The 20,742-nt window shown below is 43.8% G+C and overlaps 1 protein-coding gene across 1 annotated transcript in view; it reads right to left on the bottom strand.

The window, feature by feature from the left end:
- The window catches only part of LOC135198777 (DDB1- and CUL4-associated factor 10-like), a 100,639-nt gene extending 81,635 nt beyond the window's left edge, over window positions 1-19,004 (bottom strand). Inside the window, exon 1 of the mRNA XM_064226704.1 lies at window positions 18,579-19,004. Within this exon, the coding sequence (XP_064082774.1) occupies window positions 18,579-18,805 (227 nt within the window). The 5' untranslated portion in view covers window positions 18,806-19,004. The remainder of the gene's footprint in view (window positions 1-18,578) is intronic.
- Between the last annotated feature and the right edge of the window lie 1,738 nt (window positions 19,005-20,742).

Consider the following 20,742-nt stretch of genomic DNA (forward strand, 5'->3'; position numbering starts at 1 on the left):
TCTAACAATACGAGAGAGAAGAGTCTTCCTCCGAGGAGGATCCTTCGTGAACACTTCTTTTGCTAACGAGATCTCTTCTTACATGTTGATGAGGTTCCTCGTTGCAGAATCTTCCCTATCCTTGCCCGAAGGAAGGGAAGGAGTCTGGAAGTCGAAGGAGAGACTGAGCTGAAATTGGGCGGAACCCTGATTTCTAGCTCTTATTGTATTCTTCTGAATACCTTCTGGGAAGCATTTTGAGCCCTCATCGCACCCCGAAGACTCTGTAGGCAAACGTTTAAACCATCTCTTCTTCTGTAGATGAAAATGTAAGTACCCTGCCTGGGCAACTAAACTTCTATCTGAAAGCGTTGCGTCAGGAATAGAGGGATTTAGTTCTTTTGCCAGACATACTATGCTGGCAAGAACCCATTGCCGAGTCACCATTGAATCTGATGCGAGATTCCAATGCACAAAAAATTCACTTGTCTTCTTGGTCGTTTAGGGCTAAGAGAAACAAAGAATTCCTTCATAAACTTCCTCAAAGAAGTTTGATGAGGAGCAGTTCCATTTTGTCGGAACACGGAATCTGTGGCGGCCACAAAAAAAATTCCATTCGAAGTACATGATATCCTACTCTTGTCGTATTGCGGTATCGTATAGATCCCGAAGATCTTAATCCTCTGTTATCTCTAATTCCCCTTGTAGAGACAGAGTATAGCCTTTTACTGCGTTCTTTGATAGCAGATATATACATAGGTGATTTTCCCTCTGAAAGTGAAGAAAAAACCTCGCTATGTGGTTCACAGAGGTATCGGAAGAGGACAGTTTCCTCATTCCATCTAGCACGATCTGCAGCAATTCTATGTCTTAGCCATGACTATTGTCATTTACCTTGAAAAATCCTCTCATTCATGTCCACATTCTGGTCAGTCCTGCACGTGGAAAGACTCAGAGTGGAGAGGTTTTTCAGGTCTATTTATAATAGATTCTGATATCCAGATACTCTTGGAAAAGCCTTACGAAACATGCTGTGAGAAGAACGTGACTTCTGTGAATCCAACCTCTCTAAGGCCAAAATGAGGCATTCATCCTCTCTTCCTTTGACGCCCATTTATCTTAATATCTGTTAAGAATTTATAACTAGGGGAAAAAAGACTAAAGTTTATTCCCCTTCTTTAAATTAAAGATGTTGTATATTGCTACCTCTCTTGGTTCGAGGAAAGGAAGCAGTCTATAGGAAGCCTGTTCGTCTTCTACCTTGCGAAGAGATCTATGAAGACTTTCCGCAGGTTCTCAAAACTCTTTTCAATAATGTTAGACATACGTTAACAGTTATTATCTTCGATCGAGAAGGTTCTCACGGACATGCAAAATCTTGCATCGAACCTTTAAGGATCGTTACGTTCCGTGTCCTATCCCAAATAGGTTCTCTTTTGTTAACGCGAACAGGGGCGAAAAAAGAGATTCTCGATGCTCTTTGCGATATGAGAGAGTCGTGGAATTGGCCTAAGTGATTAAAAAAAAAATCATTTCATCATTCCTTGTAAGCGACCCCTTTCCGATTAAATGGGTAACGAAATCAGGAACGAATCTTGCCGTTACCGAGCCTCCGAGAGGCTACTGGTTTGTTTGTTTGTTTGTATGGTGTTTTTACGTGACTTCCGAACCACGTCGAGAGTGAACCTTCTATCACCAGAAATCCACATCTCTCACTCCTCAATGGAATGGCCGAGAAGATCGACCCGCGACCACCGAGGTGAGAAGCAAACACCAAACCAACCACTACTGGACTCTTAGGTTAATAACGCTAAAACGAGAAAATATATTGGATGGTACTTCTGGCGCATTGCGCCAGGCTGGCGCTTCTGACGCTTTGCGCCAGGCTGGCGCTTCCTTCTAGTTCTTTTAAGGTTATGTGCCAGAACATCTGTGCCCTTATGTACCGACATCCTTCATGTTAATTCCGTTCTTAGTAGGAAAAACTTTTATATACGTAGTATAGTCCATTCAGGGAAACAACTTCTGCCACTAAGAGAATGTTTCCCATCCGATTCACCCTATCTTCCTCTTGAGCAATATCCGATTCTAAAAAGGTTGTGTGCGTTTCTCGAAAGGATGAGAGAATTATATTATTTCGTGCTCTGCCGTAATAGACTCCTTTATAATACTGTCACATTGTGGTAAACCAGCATAATCTAGGAAACCTTTGTAAGGATACTAGGAATTCTGCAGTTAACCTCGGTATGCGCATAAGACTTGACCATACCGTAGTCTTAAAGTGAATTCTCTTCTACTACATTCATCTTCTCACTAAGCATGTACTCTAATAAGCCATGCTTTCGTAAGCATGAGAGCATCAATATAATATAGAGTTCGCTGCGTTAGAATCCTTTAATAATGTTTTTACCTACGGTAAACAGCATTGAAAGGTTTTGTAATATCTTTCTTATTGAAAGCTTCTTAGCAAAAGGCAGACAATATTTTATTTATGTTTGCTTAACTATCCCCTCACAATCCGAGGCTAAAACCGCGATTGTAGGGAAGACACGGTTAGTTATTCCATCCCGCAGGAGAAGAGACATGTAACCAACCCACTCATGACCGACACCCTACATTTTACTGCGTTGGTTCGCAGACTCTAAGGCGCGGATAGCAGTCTCCGTTAGCCGTCTGGCCTTACTCTTCCAGAGTTGCCAGCTACTCCATTAAATAAAGGAATCTTATAAAATTATTATCGAACTTCAGGAAGTTCTTATTAATGCATATTTAAGCGAAACAAGACTTCGATAAATCTAGAAGCTAAGTAGTGTTGTCTTAACAATCCCTTTAAGCGTAGTCCTTCCTAGGAAATTCCTGGAAGGATACTGATAATTGAGTTGCTCTACAAAGAAGTAACTACGGTATGTGTGATTTGCCGTATCGTTATTTCTCATACAGCAGATACTCTACTACCTTCTTTCCCTGCCGAGGCAGATAAAGGAAAAAATTTTTACTGTCTTCGTTCTTTTCGTTAATAGAATGATAGAAAGAGTATATATATCTCCTTAAGGAAGGAAGTTAATCCAGGAACTCTTTAAATCTTCGTGATTTCCCCTGTTCGTCTGTAGGGTTTACGGAAGGAAGTAGATATTTCCTATCCGCCATCATACCCAAACGTCGATGAGATTCTTATAAGAAAAACTCCCAAAGCGCTTGCCTCTTCATAACGAGGGAAGAGCATGAATGAAGGTGTGTGTCCGCATTACTCAAAGAGGAGCCTCGCGACTGACCTCTCTCTCTTAAGAAGATTTGGAATATTCTGGCGCCTGGCTCCTTGCGCCTAGCGCCTGGATAGTTTCCGCGCGCCTGGAATGTTCCGCACGCTAAAGGAGACTCGCTCCTGGAACGTTCGCTTGTGTGGAAGTCCCGTGCGCCCCGATAGTTTTCCGAGCGCCTACTAGACCCCTTTTAGAAAGAGCCTCTTGCCCGGAAACGTTCAATGGAAGGATCGTTCTGATTGCCACTGTACTATAAGGCTCCTTGCTCTAGGCGTCTGTTTTTCTGTTGCAATTTGCGCCAGGCTGGCGCTTCGTCTCTTTGAAGGCGCCTTGCGCCAAGAAAATTTTTCTAGAACGCGGCTTGCGCTCAGTTGCTAGAACGCGGCTCGCGTTTGGTTGTAGGAACGCGGCTCGCGCTAGTCTGTTTTCTGGAACGCGGCTCGCTGCTGGCTGTTGGAACGTGGCTCACGCTAGCTTGCTGGAACGCGGCTTCCTAAGTTCCTGGCTGGCTCTTGCTCAGTGTTCTCTTAGTTTTCAGAGAACGCGCTAGATCAATCAAAAAACATATACATTCTTCGTCTTTTCGGATGTAAGATGAAGAGACGCACTTTTTTAAGGATGCCTTTTCAATGGCTATCCTTGGCAGTCTGGGACGCTCTACAGAACCTGCCGAGGGGACGCCTGACCGGTGGGGATTCTCTGCAACCCCCTTACGGCTTTCGACATTCCTTCTCCCCTGGGCTTGGGAGCTTGAAAGAGGTCTAGGCCTGGGAGCGAGACAGAGCCGATCAGACGCACCCTCCACTGCAATGGGGAACACTAGTAATCACTTCTTACCTTTCAATAGCTCGCATTTTGAGCCACAATCCTTGTCTTCAAATTGCAATTATGAATTTGAAGTTTCTGCGAAGTAAGAAGGTGATGAGGATGCAACACTACTAGTACTGTTAATACTCTAATTGCTCGTTAGTACGAGTTTCTAAAAAACTTTTAAAAGAAACGTATCTAGTTACATGCTTTACTGACTCCCTAAAGTAGGAAGTCAGTATATTTCCTCAATCAATTCTAACACTTATTACACATATTAATGAATAAATATTAATATTTCCCTTTCTTGCAAACTATGTGAGTGTCTACCGAAAATTTCGGTAGTTACACGTCATATATTCTTCGAAATTTTCGAAGCCAAATTCATTAAAAAGTTAATAAAAGCATATGCCGAACCAAAGACCCAGTACTTCCCTGCAAAAGACAGCCCAGAAGATCGATGGCGATGAAAAACGAAAATCAAGTCAGGAGGTAGCAACAACATATGTTGACACTACCGCGACAGAGAAAATCTGGTTCTAGAACGGGAACGGTTCCTATTCCTGCCACCCAGCGGCAGGGGGGTAGATCACCTGACCTACCTGCAGCGTGTGCCGCGAAATTCGAATTTCTGTCGGACGTCAGAGACATAAGCTAAGTATATATCTGCCGGGGAAGTTGCATGTACAAAAATACAAATTCATACAATAGCTAGCTTGTAAAAAATACCTGATTACAAAAAACTCGATTGACAACCAAGCAGCATACCTACTATGGGTTTCAGAGACAGTGCAAGCACGTTATTTGGCAACATTTCTGTAACGAACACTCGTATCAGAACGAGATTTTGCTATAGTGTATTACACCCAGTGCCATAATTTATAAGGGTATCATGAATCACTAATCGTAAAGAATAACGACAATTGTCCTTGTACCAAGAGGCAAAAATTCCATTATCCAGAAATGGATACGAACACATGTAAAAAGCTCCACCTACCCTCTCCCCCCACCTCCACCGCCACCCCTGTCCTTCCTTCCTTCACCTTCCTTTCTCTCTCTCTCTGTTGCCAATTGGTATGTGTTCACCCTCCAAATTGGGTATAAGACTTACACAAAACGTGGAAATAGGTGAAATTAGCCTATGTATTGGAAGTATATATACATAAATATAAAAGCAATTTTATCATTATTGCATTACTATGCCAACTAGAATTCATGGAAATAGTTTATAATAATGCATCGGCGTATGTGTGAAGCTCCACTAATGTGGCAACGATGATTTTGCCATTCTTAGCATGCAAACATTAAAGGTTACATTTATTTCTGGCATACAGTTATCAACAAAAAATCAAAATACTAATATAGACTTAAATCAATGAAAAGTGCTAGCACAAAAAAAAAAAAATTATAATCCACTTATCCGTCGTCTGCTCCGCGATGGTTTTCGGCAGCCAGATGTACGACAAGGTTAGAAACATTGGATTGTATCTACTTTAGAAATATCTGTAATTTTTGGGGGTAATTTGGTTGCAAAAAGGGATATTAGACATGAATTAAATAAACATTTTGAAATAACAAAGTAAAGTTGAACTAAATAATGAGTAAAGTAAACAAGTTTCAGTTGTGATGGCAGTAAGGATAAAACCACCGATTACAAGGTAAAAATGAATTCAGTTCAAACATGACCCCGGGAATATCTAACAAGTTTCATACTTTCACTTATATAGGCAACAAAAATGTTATTGTTATAATACAATTAAGTTTGTTCATACTTACCTGGCAGATATATATATAGCTGTATTTCTGACGTCCGACAGAATTTCAAAATTCGCGGCACAAGTAGTGGGGCGGTCAGGTGGTAGTACCCATTCCCGCCGCTGGGCGGCGGATATCAGGAACCATTCCCATTTTCTATTCATATTTATTTATGGCCCTTGTCTCCTGAGGGGAGGAGGGTGGGCACTCTAAGTATATATATCTGCCAGGTAAGTATGAACAAACTTAATTGTATTATAACAATAACATTTTGTTCATGACAGATATATATATAGCTGAATCACACCTTCGGATGGTGGGTAGAGACAGACTAGGATTTTTTAGGAAATTTAAATTAAAATAAAAGATTAACTTATTGGTTCCTTACCTGATAGCAAAGTAGACTATGTGATTACTGTCACCTAAAGCCTGCTTATGCTTTATCAGAGTTGCCAGCCAGGTGTTGACCTGTAGTGCTGGCGCTCTCTGGATGCTCTGTCAACGGGGGCGTGACCACAATGTGACAAGACCATCTAGGCAAACATATGGCAGTAACACAGCAACCTACCACCACCTGACCAACTAACGCAAAAAACCCCTGATATTAACACTATGGAATGGGAGATTTTCACAGAAGATCTCACCATCAACCAAAAACACAATAAACTAACCTAACTAAGCTAAGGGATAGGGAGAGAGCTACCTTCAGCCCCCAAAACTGTGTCTGCCGAAATGTAAGGTCCCAAAGAACTACAGTTCTCGTAAATCGTCCTCACATCCCGGAGGTAATGTGAGGCGAATACGGAATTGCTCCTCCAGAAGGTGCTATCAAGAATATCTCTGATAGACATGTTCCTTTGGAAGGCAAGAGAGGTAGCTACGGCTCTGACCTCGTGAGCTTTCACTTTAAAGAGGCTCATATCAGTCTTCTGGCAAGATGAATGAGCCTCTTTAATGACGTCCCTCAAGAAGAAAAGCAACAGCATTCTTCGACAACGGCAAATCCGGTCTCTTTCACCGAGCACCAGAGATTACCTGAGGGACCTCTTATCTCTCTAGTCCTATTCATATAGAACTGAGAGCCCTGACAGGCACAGGGCTCTCTCTGGTTCTTGACCCACGAGACTCGATATTCCTTTGATTTCAAAGCTCTTTGGCCAAGGATTAGACGGGTTCTCGTTCTTAGCCAAGAAAGAAGGGTTCAACGAGCAGACAGCGCTGTCTCCCTTGAAACCCACTAGGCTACTGAACGCTTGGATTTCACTAACTCTCTTCGCCGTCGCCAGAGAAGTTAGGAAAAGCGTTTTCCTCGTTAAGTCCCTTAGAGAAGCTTCATGGAGAGGCTCAAAGGGACTTAGCATCAGATGTTTCAACACCACATCTAAATTCCATGAGGGCGGTCTTGCTTGTGGAATTTTGGTAGTTTCAAACGACCTTAAGAGATCGTGCAGATCCTTATTGTCGGAGAGGTCTATTTCCTCTGTGGCGAAAAACGGCAGACAACATACTCCTATAACCCTTGATTGTAGGAACTGCCAATTTTTGCACATTTCTTAGATAGAGTAAGAAATCTGCTATCTGATTCACAGAGGTCGTGGAAGAGGAAATTCCTTCCTTCTTGCACCATGCCCTGAAGGAAGACCACTTAGACTGGTAGACAGCTCTTGAAGAGGCTCTTTGAGCATTAGCGATTGCTCTCGCAGCTGCCTTTGAAAAGCCTCTCGCTCTGGCCAGCTTTTCGATAGTCTGAACGCAGTCCATGGCCAGAGCGGAGAGGTTTTGGTGAAACTTTTGAAGTGAGGCTGTCTGAGTAGATCTCTCCTCCAGGGCAAACGTTCTTGGGAAGTCCACAAGGAACGTCATGACCTCTGTGAACCACTCTCTTGCTGGCCACATTGGGCAATCAGAGTCAACCTTGTCCCTTCTGACGTTGCGAACTTTCTCATTACGTCCCCCATGATCTTGAATGGGGGTAAAGGCGTAAAGATCCAGGTCTGTCCAGTTCCAGAGCAACGCGTCCACTGCAATTGCCCCTGGGTCCATACCGGGGGGGAGCAATACAGAGGAAGCCTCTTCGTCCTTGATGTAGCGAACAGGTCTACTAGAGGACGTCCCCACAATTTCCATAACTTTTGACAGACTTCCTGGTGCAAGGTCCATTCTGTTGGTAGAATCTGATTCCGGCGGCTGAGAAGGTCCGCCCTGACATTCTGAACCCCTGCCACGAATCTTGTCAGGATCTTGATGTGCCTTGCGGTCTGCCCATAGCAGAACTTCCTTCGCCAGGAGAAAAAGGGATCTGGAGCGAGTCCCTCCCTGATTTCTTTTAGATACGCAAGGGCTGTGGTACTGTCCCGAGTTGACTTGAACAACCTTGCTTGACAGTTTTTTCTTTGAAGAAACTGCAGCGACAGGAATATCGCTGCCAGTTCCTTTACATTGATGTGCCAGGCTACCTGTTCCCTCTCCAGGAGCCTGACACTTCTTCCCCCCCTAGTTGTGGCTCCCCAACCGGAAGTGGAAGCGTCTGAGAACAACACTAGGTCGGGGCTCAGAAGAAATTTAAGGAGAGGCCCTCTCGTAACTTCTGAGGGTCGAGCCACCATCTTAAGTGTACTCTTACTTCGTTGGAGATCCTTAGGATCGCATTCAGGTCCCCTTTTGACGTCCATTCTTCCGCAAGGAAGAATTGAAGAGGCCTGAGGTGCAGTCTTCCCAGCGAGACAAACTTTTCTAGTGAGGAAATGGTGCCCAGCAGACTCATCCACTCCCTCACCGAACAAGCTTCTCTCTCTAAGAAGGCTGCGACTTTCTCTAACCCCAGTCGCTGACGTTCCTGGGATGGAAACGCCCGAAAAGCCACTGAATCCATCTGAATCCCCAGATACACGATGGACTGTGTCGGGGTCAGATGCGACTTTTCGGTGTTGACCAACAGACCCAGAGACTTTGCTAGGGCTAGCGTAAACTGAAGGTCCTTCAGACACTTCTGCCTCGACGACGCTCTGATCAGCCAATCGTCGAGGTAGAGGGATATCCTGATTCCTGACGAATGGAGCCACTTCGCTACATTCCTCATAATCATTGTGAAAACCATTGGGGCCGTGCTGAGACGAAACAAAGGGCTCTGAACTGCAAACCCTGTTGTCCAAGACGAATCTCAGGTACTTCCTTGAACGAGGGTGGACTGTGACGTGGAAGTATGCGTCCTGCAGGTCTAGAGACACCATCCAGTCGCCAGGTCTCAATGCTCCCAGCACCGACTGAGGCGTCTCCATTCTGAACTTTATCTTTTCTACAAAAAGATTTAGCCTGCTCACATCCAGGACTGGGCGCCAACCTGACGACTGCTTCGGCACTAGGAAATCCTGTTGTAGAAGCCCGGTTGACTCTAGATCCAAGACTTGCTTCACCGCTCTTTTTTCGACCATCTGGTCTAAGAGATCGAAAAGAACACTTTTCTTCTCTCCCTGATAGGATGGAGAGAGGTCTCTGGGAGTTGAAGACAAAGGAGGAGGAGGATGAAGAAAAGGGATCTTGTACCCCCGTTCTACTATCTTGAGGGTCCAAGGATCCGCTCCTCTCTGCCTCCAAGACTCCGCAAAGAATTCCAGTCTGGCCCCGACTGGTGTCTGAAGGACGAGATCTTCATTTGCTGTTTTTTTCGGTTTGAATGAAGCTCTTCCTCTCGAAAAACCTCTCCCTCGAGGAGCTTCTCTCGAGGGGGGTGCCCGCGAAAGGGTTTTGACTTTCTTCGGGGGTTTGCTGAATGTTGACGTGGAAGGAACCGCTGGACGTCTTGAAGACTGAACCAAGAGGTCCTGGGTCGCCTTTTCTTGCAAACTCTGTGCAAGATCCTTTACCATAGCCTGGGGAAGAGATGGTCCGAAAGAGGCGCAAAGAGCAATTCCGCTTTCTGAGCGGGAGATACCGACTTAGCAGTAAAATTGCACAGCAGTGCTCTTTTCTTCAGGAAGGCAGTTCCAAATTCGAAACTAGCTCCTCCGAACCATCCCTGACGGCCTTGTCCATACATGACAACACGCTGGAACAGCTCCCCCAGACTGAGAGAATCAGGACTTCTAGACTGAAGGTCCAAAACTCCCAGACACCAGTCTAGGAAATTAAAAACATTAAGGGTACGAAGAAGTCCCTTCAAGTGGTGGTCAGTCTCAACCGGAGTCCAGGTCACCTTAGCAGACGCTAAGAGAGAACTCCTATGGGCGTCCACTAAACTGAGAAGTCACCCAACGCGGACGAAGGGACCTTTATCCCCACATCCTCCTTGGTCTCATACCAAACTCTCCTTTCCGGCGAGTCTAGAGGGTGGATGGGCGAAAAGTGGTCTTGCCCTGATCCTTCCTTCTCGGACATAAGTCTTGAAGTTTCTTAAACGCCCTCTTGGTCGACAGAGACGTCTTTCATTTCGACGAATTCAGGGGTCTTTACGGTCTTGGACGACGAAAGTTGTGAGGGAGGAGACCTAGGGGCTGTCGGCTGGAACTTGTCCCCGAATGCTGAACGTAACAGCTAACAAGAACCTTGTAGTCCGAGACAGCTGAAGCTACCGGCTGTTCTTCCTCTACGGAACTCCCTGGACTACTAAGCTCCCCTTCCTCCCTAAGAGGAACTGGAGAACGCCTATCAGGAGAGGGAGTACGTCCCTTAGGCTCAATCCTGAATAAAGACTTCCGTTGGTTGGAAGTATCCACTACAGGTACGGAAGCAGCGTACGTTGATCTTTAGATGCACGGACATCTTCCGAAAGAGAAGCATCCTTAGAAGCCAACGGTTAACTGTCTTAACAGAAGCTCCTCTACGAAAGGAAGCGCGAGCTTCCTGACGAGCGGCGCCAAAAGCGTCCTGCTTAGACAAGCGAGCGTCCTGCTTTGCAGTCTCCCCAAAGCGTCCTGCTTCGCTCTAAAAGCGTCCGCTTCACACTGGCGAGCGTCCTGCGGAGCGTCCTCAAAAGCGTCCTGTCTATAACCAGAAGAGTCCTGCTTCGCGCGCCGAGCGTCCTGCGAGCGTCCTTAAAAGTCTTGAAGAGAGCTCAAAGCGTCCTGTCTAGAACGCCGAGCGTCCTGCCGAGCGTCGTCAACCGCTACTTGCCGAGAGCGCAAAGCGTCCTGCTTCGAACGCCGAGCGTCCTGACGAGCGTCTTCTCCTGAGAGAGTAAAAGATCTGCTAGGAGAGCGAGAACGTTGACGATCCGGAGGCGGAGAGAGAGACGAGCGAGCTGAGAGAGAATGCGGCCGCTTCGTCCTCTTGACGGGCAGCCGAACGTCCCTTCCTACGCTTAGGCTCGACTGCTGCTGGGCAAGTCCTCTGAGCCATCAGCGACGTAATCTGGTCCTGAAGGGACACAAGGATATCCTTCGTAGGTGACGAAGGAGCAAAAGAAGGGGCAGGACTGAGACTGCGAGAAGGCGAGGGGCGAGGGGACGCCTCCTTCCTTCTAGCAGGTACAGCTATCTGCCTCTCAGGTGAACACACCTGTTCGTGGAAACGAACGTCCTCATCGGTAGAAAGCCTTCCTCTCTTCTGAGGAGGAAAGGCGTCATAAGCGTCCTCTGACGAAAGAGGAGACATAGGACGTGAAGCGTCCTCAAAGCGAAAAGTCCTTTTCAACGGACGCGAGTCTCTCCGAGCGCTCCCACCCCTTGCGCGGGGAGGACGCTTCGGAGGACGAAAAGCAATCTTTCAGGATACGCGCTCGTGCGCGCTCCTTGGCAGCCTGGGATTAGCAACAAGCCTGCCGAAGGGACGCCAGATCGGTGGGGAGCCCCCGTAACCCTCTTGCGGCTTTCGACATACCCACTCCCTGAGTCCTGGGAGTCCGATAGAGGTCTAGGCCTAGAGGCATTATGGGGCCGATCTGACGCCCCACCCCCTCCACAACACTAGGGGCACTAACACAAACTTTCACTGGGCGGTTTCTAGGGCCAAAACTTTAGATTCGAGAGCACGAATAGACTCTAGAATCAGAGAAAGGGTGTTACCTTCTCCAGACACAGCACTGGGGCCCGAAGGCAACAAAACAGGATTAGGTTGGGCAAAATCTACTGGTGTTAGAGGAGGAGAAATGTTACTATCCTTACCTTTAGTAGAGCTGCCCTTGGAGGAAGACCTCCTGACTCTATCGCGCTCTAATTTACGCCGATAGGTCTCATACATCCTCCATTTATCATCATCCAAATCCTTACATTCATTGCACCGATCATCAACCACGCAAACATGCCCCCTGCAATCCATACAAACTGTGTGAGGATCAACTGAAGGTTTAAGAAGCCTCACCTTACATTCACTCCTCACACACACTCTGAAACTTCCCGAACTTGATCCAGACATACTGAATCTAGAAAAGCCAATCCAAAATCAAAAACCAATCCACTATTCCGCGTGCCAATCCAACAATCCAGAAGTCGATACCAAAAGTCAATCCAGATAATATTAAGCGAGATAATGAAAAAATCCTAGACGGAGGTACTGTAAACAGATGTTTGCAGCACCGGCGACAGAAAAAATATGAATAGAAAATGGGAATGGTTCCTGATATCCGCCGCCCAGCGGCGGGAATGGGTACTACCACCTGACCGCCCCACTACGTGTGCCGCGAATTTTGAAATTCTGTCGGACGTCAGAAATACAGCTATATATATATCTGTCAGGTAAGTTTCATGAGACAAATGTTGTTTTATTGTGCTGATTACAACTGCAATCTTCAGTAAGATCAATAAACGTTACATATACCTACACGCTAACACTGTTCAAATGAGAGCTGGGAAGGCTGGGAAAGATGGTGGGCAGTCCGTGACTAGACCGGCCAGCAACACGACCGCCACCATATTGGTTTCAAAACTGCCTTGAAAACATATTTTACGAAGAGCGTCACATGCTTATTTAAGTTCGTATGTGGCTTCATACCTAGGGTAGAATATCACAGCAGGCCAAGCAGGCCACCTACAATCAACGCTAGCCACCCTCCGAAAAAGTACATTATAACGCGTCCTGACACCCGAGATGGGCATCAGTCGCGACTTGTTGTTGGTGAGAAACGGAGCTAAAGACCTCTACTCTCCTTTCGAAGTAAGTATTTTCTCCAAAGTTAGAAATTAAGGCCAAATTTTAAGACTTAAACAGAGGGTACTGAAAATGGCGCCCACGGCAGTGGAAATCTCACCAAAACGCTTTAGAAATTTTTACTTACAACTAAAAATGTTTTGAAGATTGACGCCATCTCGATGTTTACGGAGTCGCTTGTGTCAACAAACTTTCCATTTCCTGTGATAAATCCGCACACCACTTGTACCCACAGACGCTGGAGCACTTTTATCACAACAATCGAAACACGATTTCTCACCAACAACAAGCCAGGAGTAAACAGCTGTTTTGGTAGAAGATGACGAGAAGCGTGCTCTTAGCTAATTTTTAAATAAGTAGTAAAACATCAATATTTTACATATTTATGATGATTAATTTGAAAATATTCGTTATTGAAAAAGTAACTCGACTCTGACTCAAATTTAAGTAATTATTTTTCTGAATTAGAACGTTCTTTTAAGTTCTGTATTAGGACGTCACGACATCTTGACTTTCGTACCTATTGTAAATAATTGCTATACTCAACTGTCATTGCAGAAGATATATATGCGCATCGTAATGCGCATATATATCTTTATTATTTACTTTTTGGATATATGAAGATGTTTTACTGCTGGATTATCGCCGTAGTGTGACGCAATCGTTTTCGGTCCATGGGCCTCTGTCTGTTTTCGCACCATAAGAAATTATGGGGCCGAATTTGCAATGACCAGAAAGTCGTTAAAAGAGAAAAGTTAGCATTGAGGGGCATATGTTTTGACTGAGAAAAATACAAATTTATTCAATAGCTAGCTTGTAAAAAATACTTGGTTATAAAAACTTGATTGACAACTAAGCAGCATGTCTACTATGGGTTTCAGAGACAGTGCAAGCACGTTTTTGGGCAATACCTATTTCTGTAACGAACACTCGTAACAGAACGAGATTTTGCTATAGTGCATTCACCCAGTGCCGTAATTTATAAGGGTAATCGTGGAATCACTAATCGTAAAGAATAACGACACTTGTCCTTGTACCAAGAGACAAAAACTCCAATTATGCAGAAATGGATACGAACACGTGTATAAAGCTCCACCTACCCTCCCCCCCCCCCCTCCCCCCCCCCCCCCCCCACCCCCCCCCCCCACCGCCTTCCCTCTCCCCCCCCCCCCCCCCCCCCCCACCCTTTCTTCATTCGTCCTCCGCCTCTCTCTTCTCGCTCTCTCTCTCTCTCCTACTCTCTCTCTCTCTCTCTCTCTCTCTCTCTCCTCTCTCTCTGTTGCCATTCGTATGTGTTGACCTCCAAACTGGGTATAAGACTACACACAAAAACGTTGAAATTGGTGAAATTAGACTACACACAAAACGTTGAAATTGGTGAAATTAGGCTATGTATTGGAAGTATATATACATAAATATTAAAGCAATTTTATCATTATTGCATTACTATGACAACTAGAAATTCATGGAAACAGTATAATAATGGAACGGCGTATGTGTGAAGCCTCCACTAATGTGGCAACGATGATTTTGCCATTCTTAGCATGCAAACATTAAAGCATGCAAACATTAAAGGTTACATTTATTTCTGGCATACGATTATTAAAGAAATTCAAAAATACTAATAAAGACTGAATCAATGAAAAGTGCTAGCAAAAACAAAAAAGCAAAAAAAAAAAAAAAAAAAACGTAGTCGTTCCGCTGCACTTTTCCGTATTCGTTCATCTATGGTTTTCGGCAGCCAGATGTACGAAAACGTTAGAAACATTTGATTTTATCTACTTTAGAAATATCTGTAATTTTTCGGGGTAATTTGGTTGCAAAAAAAGGGATAATATACATGAATTAAATCAATTTTTAAATAACAAAGTAAATTTAAACTAAATAACGAGTAAAGTAAACAGTTTAGGGAATAAAACTTTGCAGTTTCGTCGTCTGTCGTCGTCTGCTGTTCGTAATTGTGTTTATGGCGCGCGCGCTTAGAAACCAGGAACAGCAACGGGATAAAGTGCAATGTGGAGTGAACTGAGACCAAAATGTGTATAATAACAATCAAATAAGCACTGTGGAGTTTCAGTTGTGATGGCAAGTAAGGATTAAAAACCGCCGATACAAGGTAAGAATGAATTCAGTTCAAAAACCATAACCCCACACCCCGGGAATAACAAGTTTCATACTTTCACTAATATAGGCAACAAAATGTTGTTTTATTGTGCTGATTACAACTGCAATCTTGAGTAAGATCAATAAACGTTACATACATACGCTAACATTGTTCAAATGAGTGCTGGGAAGGCTGGGGAAAGATGGTGGCCGTCACTGATGAGAACCGTCCATGCAAAACGTAGCCGCCATATTGGATTTCAAAACTGCCTTGAAAACATATTTTACGAAGAGCTCACATGCTTATTTTAGTTCGTATGGGGCTTTCATATATCACAATATGTTGACGAAACTTCAGTCTTTTAAATGGTATGCTTAGAGTTGCAATTGTATTCATGTTTCACCAATTAAATATCGAGTGAATAAGACCCATCCACCGTGATGAGGGTTGGCCTGTCGTGATATTCTACCCTATATCACATTATGTTGGCGAAACTTCAATCTTTTGAATGGTAGCCTATGCTTAGAGTTGTAATTGTAATCTTGTTTCACCAATTAAATATCAAGTGAATAAGACCCGGCTAGCGTGATGATGGATCGTACGTGATTGTTTACCCTAATGTATTACCTATTCCGTGGTTCATGCTGTTCCGTCGCCATTTTTCTTGCTGTCACTGATATGCCTGGGGCGGTAAACAAGGGTTCGCGCATGCGCAATTCACTGCCGTACCAATATCTACCGCAATCGGGGTACTGCTGCCGTACCAATATCCAGTTCGTTAACAATGCCTAAAGTGCACCCTGTGGGGTGTACTGACACAAACTTTGATATGCCTATGCCTAGGGTTATGCTATACCTGGCCGGGTAGTTCGCAGATCCGGGGACAGATCTGACAATTCCAGAACCATTACTCCAAATAACAAAATGCATAGAATAAAAGTTGTCCAGAATTCCAATATATACCAGAAAAGTCACTTATCCGACTATTTTACGCCAAAATACCATCCGCCGATATTTCCCGTGAAACTAATATTTTTCAAAGTACCCACTTGATGTGAAGGCTGACACGGCGGTCCGTGCTTCCGTAGTTCTTGAGTTGGCCGCGGACAGGCGCTGTACGTCGGCCCGCCCCCAACGCGGGAAATTTTAAACCAAACCAATCCTGTATCAGGTTGACCCAGGTCATTCCCAAGGGACATGGATTAACTTCCTCCCAACCAATAAAAACGTGTCCCATGAATATGAATCAGACAATCATACCTGCAGTCACAAAATTTGCCCTTTCTGTTCTACACCGCCGCCATGGATAGAACTCATTCCGTATTGTTTCCGAAAAGTGTTACTGCTGACCAGTTTGATCAATATACAAATTTGTATATTGGTATCCTTCTCGAGTTTTTAAGAAACACGGACGAATTTATGAAGTGGCTATATAGGGAAGGGCTACTTGGGGACTATTCGGGGGAATGCACATCATGCAACACAGCGAACCGACGATTCATGAAACATGGGACTAGCGAGGCCACGGGCCAAGCGATATACATGTGGCGATGTACAAACAGTAAGTGTGGTAAGAAGGTATCAGTTCGGCACGGATCGTTTTTTGAAAAGTCGCGTTTGTCTCTTGAGACAATTATTATATTAATATTTTGCTTCACAAAGAAGATCCCACAGTGTGTTGTCACAGATTTGATTATGCCCTTAGCGCCGAACACCATGGTCGATTGGTATAATTTTTGTAGAGATGTATGTTGCCAAATCCTGTGTGCTGATAATAAGAAAATCGGTGGTCCTGGTCATATTGTTGAGATCGACGAATCTAAATTTGGGAAACGGAAGTACAACCGTGGCTGAAAGGTAGACGGATCTTGGGTGTTCGGTGGCATTGACCGGCAGACACGTGAGACCTTTTTCAAGGTGGTTCCCGACCGATCTGCCGAAACTCTGATCCCGGTGTTGCTTGAAAACGTACTTCCAGAAACCACAATCATATCTGATTGCTGGAAGTCGTACAGCAAAGTCCGGATCATTATTTTGCGCATAATGTCGTGAACCACAGCGTTAACTTTGTTAGCCCTGACGACCTGAATGTACACACGAACACTATAGAATCGCAGTGGCGTGTCCTTAAACGGAGCGCGCTACCGAGACACGGTACGCAGAAAGAACTTTACGAAAGCTATTTTTCTACGTACTGTATCCAGAAGCGGTATCTACAAGATGTTCCGTGTCCATTTCGGGCGTTCCTGAAATTAATCAAACGTATCTACCGCTCAAAAGCCGCCCGACATCCCCCATCTCAAATTGGATTTCCCGGCCCGAAACAATAAGGCCAGGACCTTCTACCAGCGAGACACGTGATCCCTCACCGTTCCAAAGAGGCCAAGACTGATGCCTTCTTCTACCCCTTCATGGTCGTCAGACAGCAGCGACTTTGAAATGTGAATAAGGTAAGTTGTATATTAATGTTTGTTAGCCTTAAAACTAGTGTTTGGGTTAGTTCGAAGCCAGTACGAAAGCACTGTGTTCGAAACAGTACTGTTTCGGTTAGTTCGAAGCCTGTACCGGAGCACGTGTTCGAACAGTAAGGCCGTGACGAACGATGAAGGTGTTCAATGTTACAGTTATGGTGGGGAGAAATAGGCTAGTCGTGGTTTTTTGTATGTACTGTGGCTAATTCACTGTAACCTCTGTGGTTAGCGCGCGCAGCGCAATATTACCTCTTGCCAGAACATGTCTCGCCTGCCAAGAATCTTTAAAAATGCGGATAAGGCGCGTAGCGCCGTTCCGCCACGGCCTACTGTAAGCTCTGTGGTTAGCGCGCGCAGCGCAATATTACCTCTTGCCAGAACATGTCTCGCCTGCCAAGAATCTTTAAAAATGCGAATAATATAATGTCGGTTAGTGGTAGATAGCCTAGCCTACGTCAACCTTGAATGCAGAGTAAGGGGTCGGAGCCTATGTCGGTTAGTGGTAGCCTAGTCTAGAAGTTTTACATGTAGGCTAGCCGTTCTAAAGTTTTGCAATGTAAGTGGTCTTAGCCTAGCCTAGCCTACGTCAACCTTGAATGCAGAGTAAGGGGTCAAATTTTTGCATTAAGTGCCACAGTTCTGGGCCTCATAACCGGGAATTGAGAGTTACGTTCGCCGTGAAAGTCGTTCGCCGCTTCCCCCACCCAAAAACCCCGGTTTCCCAATGGGTCCCCCCATTACCGTTTGATGTTTTTTAGGCTTTTTTTTTACTGGGGCAATTACAAAAAAGGGCAATAAACGTTATTCTCAGATATTTTTCCCGCGAAAATCGCTCGTCCCCGGATCTGTAGTGGCTCCACCTGGCCTTCAACAGGTCTCTGGGGCATAACATAGCCTGATCAACAAACCCATAAGCATAGATTAGGCTACTGCAAACAGGCCTGCAAGTGCCATCTAACTAAAGCAGTTTCAATAGTTTTCAGATTAGTACAAGTTTTAAACCGATCTAGACCTAATAACTAGTCTAGCAACCAAGGTTAACAAACCAGGCTAATTAAGTAGCCTTGGGTAGCACAACCTGCGCCGAAGACATTCCTACCAGGTAGCCTAGCCAAGACTTACCCATCTGGAGAGAACTCGAGATTAAAGATGCCGCCCGGACCGATGCAGCCAATCTTGGGATCTGTCTCTTCGGGGTCCCAGGAGGTGCAGGGCATCATAGAAGAGTACATCGACTTCTTGAGGCTGGACTCATAGCCTAAGGTGGCCTTGAATCCAGTTTCCCTTCGTCGTATTTCGTAGTCTGGGAACACACTCCCATACCATCGCCCGCATTTCACCTTGGGCATTCTGACTACACTTCGCCACACTTGGGCTAACCCAAGCCTACAATATATCGCTTAAACTACGCATGCCCACCACGATGGGTAAGATTTACTAGAACTTCGGCCGAAAACGCATCAAGCAAACATTCACAGGAAGCAACTTTACACTGGCAAGTGGCAACCTAAAACTTTCTTCCAGGCGCAACCCAAACAAACATTTCTTAGTAATGACTGAAAATGTTATGTCCCTTGTTAGAAATGTAACACCAGTTTTCAACTAGCCAGAGAAACAAAATAATAATAATATATATTCCGTTAGTCTATAAATAAAATATTTAACAGAATACAAGATGCAACAAGAACGTATCATTGCTTAATGATAAGAACCCGCGCGCATTTCAAAATTATCTTCTCAGTTTCTTTTCAATCATCCTCAATGAATTGGAGATTAGCTGGATATTTTCCCGTTTGTTGGTTGTTATGAAAAGACGGAGTCAGAGAACTGAAATAAACCTTTATCATTTAAAACTTTGCTGAGCCTAAAAATGAATAATTGATAAAAAAAAAAAACATTCTCCTATAACTGCGCAGATGAAGAGTTATCACAATACCCCATGAAGCATTTCCGGTCAAGATGAGGAAAATATTTATCACAAAAATATGTAAAAGGTAGGTTATTTGTCAACTTTACTTTTGATTCTAAAATGAAATCCTCGCAGTTAATACATTTTAATTCTAATAATAATATAGGTTCGATAACGTCGAACTCTAAAGAACAGAATTACAGCACTGATTCGTTGTGACGAGATACAGTAAACCCCAAACGTCAAATTAGGCTAAAGGATGCATCCAAAATCCAACCTTTTGTACAAGTAGGTACGGTTAGAAATAAGCTAAAACAAACATACGCAGGACCGAGCTTGGACAAGGTGCTGAGAAACAGTTAATACTGCGATGTAGTGGAGCTTCTATACCGATGGGCGATAGGTAAAATACAAATTACCTGTCAAAATTCAGTGCTATATTAGGCTTACGAAAACTGTCCCTGCCCCCATTATTTTATTATTCAGAATATTCGTACCTTCTCTTGTATTCCTTTAGTAGCCTACTCCATAGTCTTCAGGAGCAACACTTCAAAGATAGTCCAAGCTACCACAAGCTTACATCAACACAGGTGGTGACAACAGCTGTGACATATTTCATTTCCTTGTACTTACGTGAGATGTGCTGACTATATTATTTTTCTCCTTAAACTTAAATCTATTAAATATTTTGGTATTTTTGTTGCATTTCACCTTCTAGGAGAACCCTTAGTTTTGCTAATCTTGTATGTTTGCATTCCCCTTAAAAAGTGTAAAACCATTGTATAATGAACTCGAAAATAAAACAACACAACACTTTTACCTTGCACACACTCTCAAGCTTCCTTCCAGTATCTCTTTCATTCCATTTATCCGAATTCTACACACTTTTCGCCACTTCTCGCCTTCCATTCTTTCCACGTGACCAAACCATCTCAAAACACTCTTATATCCACTCTTTTACATACAATAATAATCTGAGTATCGCTTTTTCCACGAATCTTCACATTTCTCACTATTTAGATTCCCATGTTACATCGCAACTGTATCATCTCTTTTTTTTTAATTAACATTCATTAATTCTTACCATTAGGTACTTCCACACTTGCACTAATCATAATATATATAATGCTATTTTGTGGTATTCGCTTATATAATGAAGTCACGTGCATCTACTGTGATTTTTAAGCACACGCACACAAACACACACACACGCAAACACACACACACACATATATATATATATAAAAAAAATATATATATATAATTATATATATATATATATATATATATATAGATATAATATTATATAAATATATATATATACTATTTATATATATAATATATATATCTATATAATATATATATATATAAATATAT

This window comes from Macrobrachium nipponense, chromosome 22 (assembly GCF_015104395.2).
Source record: "Macrobrachium nipponense isolate FS-2020 chromosome 22, ASM1510439v2, whole genome shotgun sequence".
NCBI classification, from domain to species: Eukaryota; Metazoa; Arthropoda; class Malacostraca; order Decapoda; family Palaemonidae; genus Macrobrachium; species Macrobrachium nipponense.